The sequence below is a fragment of the Rhinoraja longicauda genome, chromosome 25, assembly GCF_053455715.1.
Source record: "Rhinoraja longicauda isolate Sanriku21f chromosome 25, sRhiLon1.1, whole genome shotgun sequence".
Lineage (NCBI taxonomy): Eukaryota > Metazoa > Chordata > Chondrichthyes > Rajiformes > Arhynchobatidae > Rhinoraja > Rhinoraja longicauda.
Genome location: NC_135977.1, coordinates 14100749 through 14113990, shown reverse-complemented (window position 1 = coordinate 14113990; position 13242 = coordinate 14100749). Strand labels below are relative to the sequence as shown.

General features: G+C 40.7%; 1 protein-coding gene across 4 annotated transcripts in view; it reads left to right on the top strand.

Annotated features, from left to right (window-relative positions):
* sfi1 (SFI1 centrin binding protein) overlaps positions 1-13242 on the top strand; it is a 96229-nt gene that overhangs the window by 65077 nt on the left and 17910 nt on the right. For all 4 annotated transcript variants that reach the window (XM_078421303.1, XM_078421306.1, XM_078421302.1 and 1 more), the window contains 3 exons: positions 1432-1721; positions 3643-3738; positions 10663-10987. In XM_078421303.1, the coding sequence (XP_078277429.1) occupies positions 1432-1721; positions 3643-3738; positions 10663-10987 (711 nt within the window). The remainder of the gene's footprint in view (positions 1-1431; positions 1722-3642; positions 3739-10662; positions 10988-13242) is intronic.

Here is a 13242-nt window from a genome sequence, read left to right as displayed (position 1 = left end):
CACATGGATAACCTTAAAGCAGAAGCAGCCAGTTCTAGTACAGACAAAAAAATAGGTTATCTGAAATTGTTGAATTTCATACAGAGTCTTAAACGTTGTGTGATGTTCAGACAAAAAATGGGATGCTAATCCTCAACGTTATGTAGGGCCATGATGGAAATTGCAAAAAGGCACATGCAGAACATCAGAGTGAGATGCAAATTGAAAGTGTCAGGCACCTGGATGTTCAGGATCACCCTCATGGACAGAACATAGACGGTCTGCAAAGTGGTCAGCCAATCTGCTTTTAGCTTCTCCATTGCAGAGACCATACCATGAGGACAATAGACAATAGGTGCAGGAGGATGCCATTCGGCCCTTCGAGCCAGCACCGCCATTCAATGTGATCATGGCTGATCATTCTCAATCAGTACCCCGTTCCTGCCTTCTCCCCATACCCCCTGACTCCGCTATCCTTAAGAGCTCTATCTAGCTCTATCTATCCTCTATCTAGGACCAAATGTAGTATGCTGGATTATAAGAAACGCAAGTGAATCACTGATTCACCTGAAAGGACTGTTTAGATCCACAGTGGGAAGGGAGGAGGTAAAAGACCAGGTGTTGCATCTCCTCTGATTATATGGGACAGTGCCGAGAGAAGGGGAATAGGCTGGTGGAGATAGAAGAACAAACCAGGAAGTTGTAGAGAAAATGGCTCCTTAGAATGCTGAACGGAGAGGGAGGGAAAGACGAATCTCGTAATGGAATTTCATTGAAGGAGAAAGAAATTGCAAAGGATAATATCATTATACCCGTGCTTCACCGTACTCGTGCATGTGGCAATAAACTTGAACTTGATGAGGTGTAGAGAGAGAGGATCAGGAGAACATCCTTGCTCTCTCTGGGAGGAGAGAGAAGGTGCAGCAAATGGCTCAGATACAATTGAGGACTGTCAAATAAGTAGAAGGGAAGCCATGGTGAAGAAAGAAACAATGTTAGTTGAATGACAAACGTTAAGTAGAGCAATGGACATGACATGGGACTTTTTTACATGCATTGATGCAACGTACAGCAAGTACTGTGGACCATCAACATTTGGACTGACACTCCAGTGCAGCAAAGAAAAGAGAAGCAGCTTAAAGGCTGCTTAAATTGACCACAATCAATCTGGAGATTTTCAAATATATAACTGTTTCTTTGGTTGTTGATGGGTCGATGTTCTGACACTGTCACAAAACAATGTTAGAGTACTTTCTCGAGAGGAGTACATTAGTTCAAGAAAGTGGCTGACAACCACTTCAAGGAGGTTCGGCATGGCAAGAGGTGCCGGCCATTGATGATGCCCGCAACTTATAAAATTGATTGAAAAAACTCTGCATATTGAGCATTTTATTAGTCTTGATATTTGGTATTTAATTTAGCATTCTTTGAACTCCAAACCTATCTCCTCAGACTGCTTATAGCCTTCATCAGGTTGTCTATCGCTGCGCAATGATTTGGAAGCAAAGAGTGCTCTGCAAAGGTGAGAGGCTGAAACAGAGGTCTGCTGCCGTGACACGAAAAAAAAATGTGGCTTTCAAGATTCCAGTGACTGATGTTTGCAAAGAGAAAGATGCCAGTACAAAGACTGGGATCTTGAATAGTGCATCTCAGAAAATGATTGCAAAACCCGCACCAAAACCAGTCCAATGTCTAAGCTTTCCAACAGTGCTGCCTGGTGGTGATATGGACTTCGCCAATTTGTAAGTGAACTTCTTACCCTTTCACCTTAGTAACAAAGTAGTGAACTAAAACAATATGTGCATAATATATGAAGAGCTGCACGATTACCTCATTTGCCCCAGTGTTAATTTCACAATGTCTGCAAAACTTCAGTGCCAATCCTTTCTGTAAAAATAATAAGTAAAAGCAACCCTAACTAATCTGTGAGACATCCATTGGATGCTGACCAACCGCCTGTTTACATAAACTAAATTTGAAGTCTGTATACATGTACAAATCCACTTTGATGCATGCTCACTCACACCTAGAAGTGATGCAGAAAATACCCATGAAGGCGAATTCCTAAAATTCAGGAAGTACTCTTTAATAAAACCCTGCTCGGGATGAGCTAATTCCATGGGTGCATGAATAAAAGGAGCTGTTCAGTCTTCGTCAGCAGTTCAGTCCTGATCTTTTCTTACATAACCAATCAACAAAATCCATGTTTCTGTAGTCTGCCTAGTTTAACGCTGCAGTAATCTACTGCTGAATTGACTACTGAAAATTTAATGGTGCAAAGAGTGCATGTTATGCTGGCTCACCCAGTGCCATTTCATGTTCTTCCTGGATTGGATCTTTGTTCTAATAATCTGGAGGTGAAGGTGATATGTTAGTGCAGTGAAATGTTAGTAAGTGATGTAGCGTGATGCTTAATTTATATTGGTGCCACTGTATGTCCCAGAGACTCTTCCTTAGAAATAGTTAGCAAATTGATCGTTCATGATAGGGTTACCAGTGTGGGGTTGTATATGGTCCAGTTAAGGTTGCTATTTTAGAAAGCTAACATCACTGACTTTAAGATGACATATCAGGAACAATCCAATTAGGGGAAAATCAGACCCTTGGACAAGAGCAAAATTGTTTGTGTCTGCAAAGCTCTGAGTTTAGTAGGGTAGAGTACAAATATTAAAAAGAGCTGAAATAACAATTGAACTTCCATCAGCTTATGATAATATGATTGTGACTTATTTATGCCCTTAAGTATACCCAGAGCTTTTTGATACTAATCATTATTAAGCCATAATGTTCCAGCAGGACTATTGCTTTAGATTCTTTGAGAAGCTTGTCTGTTCTCAACTATATGAGAAGCACAGGAAAGGACCACAAACAGACCCCATTTTTTGATATTAATACTTTTCTGTGTGAGGACCCGTCTGGAGCAACTTAAACATTTCAGACAATTGGCCCAAAATCGATTATTCTCATGTTGAGGATGAGATGCACGGGACCTTGTATGCTGCGGAATGGATTCAAATTATGATTAGACATGCCTTTGGAGAATAAATGAATTTAGGGGCCTGTTGAGAGAGATTGTTTTGGATGGGCTTAATTACTTTTCTTAAAATGCTTGGATTATGAACAGAGTTTATTATGAAGAGCAAAATTATCAAGACTTTAATGAAAGTTTAATGTTAAATAGATATGCTTCCAGGGCAACAATGTAATTTTGCAAATATAAATTCATTAAAATGTTTCTGTCGGCACATAATACAGGTCATATTGGACATACTGCACGTTTATTTGATGCATGTTTAAATTGATTTTAGGGACATGTAAGAGAAAGTTGTCTCTTTCGAATTCAATGAAAAAAGAAACACAACTTTGTTTCATTGTACCCATTGCTCTGCCAAGGTTGAGAGATTAAAGATAAGGGCTGATCGCAGCACATGGGGGAGTGTACAATGTGGGAGAACTGTTGGCACATAATTCCAGAATGAAATGTATTATTACAAGTTCTTCAATGGTAATGAATGATTGGAATAGGCTGTGAGCACCAACTGAAACTCTACAGCAGAATTATCTGAATAAAGTCCGAGGGAAGTTAATTGCAAATGATTTTTGGAAAAGACTTTGGCATCCATCTTTTTTGAAGATTAATTCACTCCTTCAATGTATCAATAGACACCTTGCACGTCAGGCGAGATTACAACCACGAAAACCAAAGTTCCTGCTTAAACCATCTGAAAAGAAAGAGTTACTGGACAGTGGAAACAACGGGTATGTCTATCTATTGTTAAATACTGCCCAGTATTGTTAATTGTTCCATGATGAGAGGTCCTCACTAATTCAAGAACTAAACAGGAGCAGTGACTTTCTTTCTAGGCTGCACTCAGTAAAAAATTCCATGATCCAACAGTGTATTTCTCATTTTCAATCATTCCATTTTGTTCTCCCTCGATATTCTTATTCCCTTTTATATCCTTATTCTGACCCTTACCTTTCGTCCCATTTTTGCTGATGTTTTAGTAATCGCGTTCATTTAGGTTTATTATTGTCACGTGTTCAGTGAAAAGCTTTGTTTCACATACTATCCAATCAAATCAGATAATACTATACATAAACACAATCAAGCCAAACTCTGTTGTACTCCCTCTCTCTTATTCTGTTGTGCCCATTTTATTTCAGATTTGACCCATATACTTTGCATATTTATTTGCAAATATGATTATTACTGCCACTGGATCTTGACACTCCTGTTGTCTAAGCAGTGCAGACAGTTCTGCTATATTGCAATAATTGCTTTCCGAAAAGAAAAAAAACGTGCTGTAGAAAATCGCATTATAAAAACATTTGTCAATGGCCAAAAAGGGGCTAGTGGCAAGAGAGCTTCAGACTCTCAAAAGCCAGATAACCAGGCTTTTATCCTGATTTCCAAAGCTACCTTACCTTGTATTTTCTTTCTCATTATTAAGTAACTCTTGCCAACACAGGACACTGACAAAATTCTAAAATGTGATCCATCCCCAAATGGATCCTGGAAATGAACATTTCATGATATTAGGTGGTGTACCATTTAACTTCTGTATAGCATTTCTTGTCTATCCTGTTCTCCCTTCTTTCCTCTCCCCTTTCTCTTTTCTCATTCACTCGCAAATTTCCCCTTACCCGTCCCATTTCCCCCTCCGATTTCAGCATCAGCACCACTGAAAATGAAATTTGCAGCAAACAGCATAGTTCAATAGAGTCATACGGCATGGAAACAAGCTGTGTGGCTCAACTCATTTATGTCGAGAAAGATGCCATCTGCCAAGATGAGCATTGAAATCTACCATTCTTTGAAATTGTTTTTCCCTCACCTCCGCTCTGATTCTTCAATTAATTAATGTAAATCTGTTTTCTAATTATCGTTCTCTCTGAGGGAAAGCCAGTTACATTGTCGTGGCCTCTCAATTTTATCATAATTACATTTTCTCTCTGTGTCCTTTGCAAATAAAACAACCTGAGCGTACTCAGTCTCTGATAACTTTAAATTCACTAGTCCTGGCAATCTCTTCTCCACCCCTCTCATGGTGTTACAACCATCCTTCTGTACAATGACTAGTACTTTACACAGCACTTTGTCTATAGCTTAACTAGTGTTCTATGCGATTCTAGCAGGACTTCCCCTCACACTATCATTTCCTGCAGTCCTGTCCTCTTACTTCCTTTGTCCTCGTCCTTCACCATATCGTCTACTTTGTTCAATGGATCAACCTCTGCTAGTAGTGGCATCTCCAGCAAGATGATAACAATAAATAGATCTTCCCCTCACCTTTTCAACATTTTGAAGGGATGAGGTCTTGTGGAGACTGGTTCGCTCCTCGGTCAATGGACATGCATTTTAATATTCTGCTTCCTTGTATCCTTTAATTTATTACATATTCTCTTGTCTTCTTCACTCTCCAAATATATATTACCTCACATGTTTCTCTCAAATGAATTCTATTCAACACCATAGTAGCCTCCTTCACTAATATTTCTCCGCAGTCTAGACTCATCTTCCTCACTGTCAAAACATAGTTGGAGGAGCTCAGCAGGTCAGGCAGCAGGGAATGGACAGATGATGGTTCAGGTTGAGCCCCTTCTTCAGACTGATTATAGTAGGGGAGAGACAGCTGGAAAAGGTAGTTGGGGCAGGACAAAACCTGGCATGTGATGGGGGATACAAGAGGGTGTTTGATTGGCAGATGGGTGGAGTAAGTGACAAAGGTAAGAGATGAAAAGGAGACAAAATGGTGTTGGGTAACGGAGGGGTACCTGGAAAGGGACAGATGGAGAGGAAAGAGCAGAGATAAAGAGAAGTGAGGGACAGGGATGGGAGATGAGTGTACACAGGAGGGGAAAGGAACATCGTGGATTGTGGGAGAAATGGGTGTGCACTGGGTTGGGAGGGGGCACAGAAAGAGAGAGGGGTATTACTTAAAATTGGAGAATTCAATGTTTATACTTGGGTTGTGAGCTACCCAAGCAGAATATGAGATGTCGTTCCTCCTGTTTATGTGTGACCTCACTCTGGCAATGGAGGAGGCCAAGAGCAGAAAGGTCGCAATGAGAAAGGGAATTAAAATGGTTAGCGACCTGAGATCCAGCAGGCCTTGGCAGACAAAGTGCAAGTCCTCAGTGAAATGGTCACAGAGTGTACACTTGGTATTACTGATGTAAAGGAGGCCACATTGGGAGCACTGAATGCACGGAATTCCTCACTCTTAACCTCATTTGTTAATTTAGGTGTCATCGGCAAATTTAATCATCCCATCTACTTTTAAGCCCATGCTCTTTTTTCACTTTGTATTCACGTGTACTCCCAGATCTCTTTGTTCTGCAATACTCTCCAGAACTCCACCACTTACTGTAGAAGTTCTGCCCTGGTTGACATTCCAAAATGCAACACCTCATACTTGTCAGAGTTAAATTCCATTTACCATTCCCAGCTGATCTAGATCATGTTGTAAACCTAGATATCCTTCCTCACTGTTTACGATACCACAAATTTTGTTGTCATCTGCAAATTTACTTACACTGTCAACTACAGTTAATTATCCGAATAATTAATGTATATAACAAATAGCAGGGCACCCAGAACCTGCAGCTCGCCATGGGTCGTAAATCAGAAAAACAATCTTTCATAACCACACTTTGACTTCTTCCTCCAAACCAATTTTGAATCTAAGTGGCTAGCTCACCTTGGATTCCATACGATCTAACCTTCTAGTCTAGCCTACCATGTGGAATCTTGTCAAAGGCTTTGTTGAAGTCCATGTAGATAACGCCACTGCTCTGCTTTCATCGTCTCTTGGTGTCCTCTTCAAAAAATTCTATGAGATTTGTGAGACAAGATTTCCCACATACAAAGACTGTCCCTAATCAGTCCGTGCCTTTCCAAATGCTGGTAGATCCTGTTCCGAAGAATCTGCTCCAATGTCAGGCTCACCTGCCTGTAATTCCCTGGCTTGTCCGTACTGCCCTTCTTAAATAATTGGACAACATTAGCAACCCTCCCCCCCACCCCGCACACCTCACACCTCTGTCCAGAGGGACAGTCCATACTCACTGGTTACTGGCCACTAGCATCTTGGGCAGGCCTGCGTTATCTGACCATGCAGAATATCATAGCTGAGTCTGAGCACAAACCTGCACAGCATCCACTTTCTTGCTGGAACCACTATTTTACGTTTACAAATGAGGATGTGGCCGAGTTTTTTTTTCTCTTTCTTCTCCCTAATTTATGGCTGCTTGTCTTTGTTGAAACGTGACTTGGCTGAGATCATATAACAGGGAATCACAACTCGGGATAATTGCACCAGAAAGTACCTTTCCTGGGAGTAGCACTGATATTTTCTTCTGTTTATACTTTGCATGTAAGCTGTACACTGTTCGATGGAAACTACATCATGTTGTTTGGCATGTATTAAAAAAAAAAATCTGTTTCTTTGTAAAGTAGATACATGTTTGATGCTTGACCTGGAGGTGACTCAATGCATAGCCAGTTCTTGCAAAGGATACAGTTGTGCTGCTTCTGTCTTCCTCCTTCACTTTTTTGAGCATGGAGAAATGTTTGATTTATCTGAACCTAAAAACGCAGAGATGAGAGTTTAAATCCCTCAACTGCTACTGTGGAATTTAACTATATAGATCCTTCCCAGCTTACAAATGCCTGACTTATATACAATCCTTACATACAAACGAGCAACGGTTCACAAAGACGGAAACCTTGGGGAGACCTGTAATTAATAATTTGGAATTTAATAAAGACCACAAAAAACATTTGACATTAATATTCTGCAATGGGGCCAGTCTGCCATCTTTTTTTGCCCTGGCCAAAATCTAACTCCCAAAACTGGCTTAACAAATCAATCAATAGTATCAAACCCACAATTATAATCGTTTAAAAAAACAGATGGGCCAACTGAATTTGGACATAGCAAAGTAACTCCCAGCCCAGTCATGGAACATATGGAGATTGAGATCAAAACAGTGAGGATTGTCCTACAGATTAGTCAAGCAATACCGTCATCAAAAGTACCAAAAATTGGTAGAATTATTTTGAAACACGCATTTTGTGTCCATCATCACAATCCATGGATATGTCCTGTCCAACCAGCATCCACGCACAGAGGTGGTGCTGTCTTGGTAGATAGGGATCATCCTGAGAGGCCTTAACATTGACTGCAGACTTCTTAAAGTTTCATGGCATCAGGGGCAAGGAAACGTCTGATTGTCAACTTTTGCCCCCCCTCAACTAATGAATCACATCGAACAACAGTTCAGAGAAACACTGAAAGTAGCAAGTGCACAGAATGATGGAGTCTTTAATGTTCATCAGCAAATTTCTTTGGTAGCACCATTGCTTTTGTTGAGTCATGAAGGACATAGCTACCAGACGGGATTTGTGACAAATACTTAACACATCAACAGAAGGGATAAACTTGCTTGATATTCTTACCAACTAGCTTGATCTTATTCTTACCAACATACCTGCGGCAGAAGTATCTGTCCATTATACCATTAGTAGTAATCACCACTGTCTTTGTTGAGGCAATGGACAGAATTTTCTATAAAGATTGAAAATCATTTGGTTTGATCTGAAACTAGGGTTAACATAAAAACTACAATGTTTTATGGACAACTGCATGAAAAATTGTGTTAATAAGTAAGGAATGACTAACATTTAAAGAATTAATGTATAGTTTACAATAAATACAAATCCTTTCATGGCAAAAAAAACCAGGAAAAATGCTGCAGCTGTGGCTCACAAGATAAAGATGGTATTAGATCAAAGGAAAAAGCTTAATCTGTTTCAAGAAGCTTGTGGATTGAGAAAATTTTAGAATTTAGCATAGCATGACTAAAAAAATTGATAAGGAAAGGGGAAGTAGAACACAAATCTAATAAGAAAGTAACCGCAAAACATTAAAGGGACTGTCCCACTTTAGGCGATTTTAAGGCGATGCCAGCGACTGGGCTGTCGCCGACAGTTCGCCGGGTGTCGCGGGCATGATCGTGAGGAGTCTTCCAAGAATCGTAGTGGATCTCAGCGCGTTGCTGAGAAATCATCCGGAGTGTAATTTCTCGGCGACAGCTGGCTTGTCGCCAAGTATCGCTGCTTATTTCGGGCGCTGTTGCCTGCTGTCCCCAGGTTTGCTAGGTTCTCTTAGATACATTTAGAAGCACATAATATTAAAATAAGTAAAGTCATTTCAAAATACCATAAAATGCTTGTGTTTAACCAATTTATTTACCGTCAGGACATTTGACAGGTAGATTGGAGGTGACAGTTTGACGGTCAGGTAAGCTTGGGAATTTTGTGATGTTTATGGCCATCAGCCATTACATTTTAAAGTGGGCTCCCAACCCAGATATGCAACCCAGAAACTAGACATCTCCCGTACATTTTCACACACTTTTCACAAAAATCCACTTAGCCACTTTAAAAAAAAAAATTTTAATACAGCTATTAGTAAACTGGAAGTAAATCCAGTTTATGCCTTGTAACAGTGATGCTTGGTTTTTAAGTAACCCATACAAGATGTTATAGTTCAAAACTCTCAAATACTTACTGACTTGTCAGTGATTTCAGCAAAAATTAGGACGCCAGAGAAGCATTGACAGCGTGGGAATTTCGCGATGTTTCCGAAGATGTTGTAATCTCAACCTGACTCGGCATTGTCGTGGTCATTGTCGTCGGGTAAAAGAAAAGTTTGGCGATCTGCTACAATTTTGACAGTCGCCGGCTGTCGCCTAAAAGATTGCCTAAGTGGGACAGTGCCTTAAAAAGGCTTGATTGTAATCGCATATGGTCTTTTCACTGATTGCAGACATCAAAAAGCTTTTCACTGTACCGGGTACACGTGACATTAGTAAACTAAATTAAACAAAACTGAGGGAGCAATATAAAGAATACAAACAGTTCACCTTGTCAAATAATAAAAACAGCAACCTCTGGAGAGAGCAGCATGTGAGGCATTATGCATGAAATCTGAGAGTTAAAAAGGAAAAAATATATATTTGCTAGACACAAAATGCTAGAGTAACTTGGAGTAACATGCAGCATCTCTGGAGAGCAGGTGACCTTTTGGGTTGAGCCCCTCCTGCAGACTGAGAGTCAGGGGAGAGTGAGTCTTGAGATATGGAGGGGGAAGGTGTGAAAACACAGATCAAAGCAGACGATCGACTCTGGGTTAAAACGTGGTCTGCAGTTTCTTCCTACACAAAAATATTTGCTAAATAAATTTCAAATTTCATTAGAGGAGAGAAAAGACAGACACCCTGCTGAAATTAGTAAGCACACGGAGAGAGAAAAAAACGAGAAAAGGTTCTTTCATCAAGACAGACCTGATAGGGGTCGGGATCCAGCAGGTATGGACCAGTTGTAGGTTAGGGCTCCAGCAGGGGTGGGCTGTTGGTGGGCTAGGGTCCAACAAATCTGGACTCATGTTGATTTGGTTAAGGTTTATAAAATACAAATTCAGGCAATGCTGCTAAGAATTGAGAAGAATTGTATAACATTCCAGTTTTCACAGAACAACTTTTTGGTTTTGGTTTACTCTCCACTGGTACTTCCAGTTCTGCTGACTGTTTCTGCAGTTTTCTATTTTTATTTAATAATTTTCAGCATCTGCAGTTTTTTTTTCTGCTTCTGATTTATCTTCATCTTGATTGCAGTGGCAAGGCTTTGATTCTGGGCTCTTCATTGTCAACTCCAACCTCTCTGTCAGAAGACAAAGTGGAGACTCCAAGACAATCCAAAGTTCATGAAGTAAGGACTCACACGAGCCAAAGGAACCATTCTGTGAAGGATACTGTTGACCATGTTTCCTGGCAACCACAAGCAGCAACTTTACAGACTGTGCAGTCACAGATGACCTTACCCTTAACCCATTTTGTTCCTTCATGGCCCACCATGAACATTCTGCAGGAGCAGCCAGTGCCAAAGGATGTGCTTCTACCCCCTTCAGCATTCTTGTCACTGGGGAAAGAAAAGGGGAATGTAAGCCGCTATTATTCTGCTGCGCTCTTCTGCTAATTTCGCTTGATCTGAGGATGTTGATTCTTATCCTTGCATACTGCCTAACACCAGGTTGTCTTTGCTTGGTTTCCATTCCAAATGCCTGCATATCCTCTGCTACGCTCTTCACAGATTATAATGGCTCAAAAATTGTTTGATAACTACTGCAGTCAAAAGCTGTTATGTCATTGGAAAAGCTATTGTCTTTGCCTATTGGTTGAAGAACTTGTCTTTTATATGAATTTATATCGTATCATATAAGGAATGTAAAAAAGTCTCCCATATTTTGAAAAATAGTTCTGCAACAGGGTGTAGTAAATGTGTTAAATCCAATAACTTGTATATTCGAGAGGTGGTACCATGCATGAAATTAGCTTCCTTGTATTCAGCTCAATCTGTCTAAACTCTGCTTGATTCTACACCTGTGTTGCCACCCAATGTTGAAAGGTAGATCAGTTAAAATCTCCTTCCGTTAAGTAGCAACAGGACTGAAGGCAACTTATCACACACCCAACATAATATTTTTACCTCAGATGTTGATTCTATTTGCCTTACTGGAAGTTTGGTCATAACCTTAAGTACGAAAAGATGAGCTTTTAGCCTCATCACTGTATGAACTTTACCTTCAGAATCTCACTGTACATTGCTTGAATACTCAAACACACCCTCTTCACCATAAGGCTCAATTATTGAAATGCCCTTTTAGTCTCCATCATTCATGCTTGTAAATAGCAAGGTAACCCAGAAATCTGTGCCTCCATCACTACTCTAGAACTTGATTGCAGTGTCCTTGGGTCTTGGTAATGCATAAGTACTTAGTGACAAAAACTAATTCAAAACATAGATATATGGGAGGTTTAGCATATTTTAAGGTTTGGGCGGAGCTTAAGATGCCAATAATGATTTGGAAATGTGAAGTCTTTCCATTTACAGTGAGCTGCTGAGCCAGCCAGAGCAAGGAGGTTTGGGCCATCTGCTCCAAGTTTGTGAGTCACTCTCAAACTTGTCACTTGCCCTAACAAAGTCTTTGATGGAGCGTACTGATTTGCACAGGCTTTCTTCCCATTCCACTCTCCACCTGAAAATATTAAGGCTGAAAGGGCTGGGAGGTGATGATTTAATGGCTGGCTTACTGGAAGTTTGATTAGTTAAAATCTCCTGGCTAATGGAACACACAGAGTTACCCTTCCGTAGGATAAGAACATTGCTTTAAGATGGGATGGGAGAAAATCTATGGGAAACATGATATCTGATATCAGTGCGTCAGTATAAACAATGTGATAGTATTTATTTTGTTAGTAAACTGCATGTGCAGCAACGTTTGAGCTTATTAACATATGCTTCCTTCTCTCTTGCACATTGCATTATATCTGTGACTCAAAGCAAATTGTTATCAATTCTCAATACTATAAAATTTTATTAATCTGCTATCCAGTTGTTAAGAAATTCTGATGGTTTGGCATTTGCCTCACTATAAGCTCACTCCTGCACTCCCTTTAACACACATTCACTTCAACACACTGGGATCACAGTTCCCAAGTTTCCATTAATACACCGGCCCTGTGATTCCATGCTCCCTTTAACATATAGGAATTGTGGTTCCCACACTCCCTTGAACATACTGACCCCTGATTCCACGCTCCCTTAACACACAGGGCTCTTGATCCCACTCTCCCTTTAACACACTGGTCCCCTGAATCCCACGTTACATTTTAACCTGTGGCCCTGGATCCCATGCTCCCTTCAACACACTGCGGCCCTGGTTCCCACACTTCCTACAGTACACCAGGCCCTGTTTCCAACACTCCCTTCAACACACTATAGGCGTGGTCCCCAAGCTTCCTTCAGTACACCGGGTCCTGGCTCCCACACTCCCTTTAACACACCATGGCCTTGGTTCGCATGCTCCGTTCAGTAAACTGGCCCTGGATCCTACATTCCCTTTAAAAAAACTAGGGCCTTGGTTCCCTCACTCCTTTAAACATTCCTCACCCTGGTTCCCACGCTCCCTTGAACACGCAGGGACCCTGAATCACACACTCCCTTTCACATACCAGTGCACTGGCTCTCTCGCGCCCTTTAACATTCAGGAGCTGCGGTTCCTGCGCTCTCTTTAACACTCTCTGTTCCCACACTCCCTTGAAACTTGCCAAAGCCCCATTTTTCACACCTTTTAAATTTCCTGAATTTGCTAGTAAATTTATTACATTACCATAACATCTTAGAACAAAAGCCAA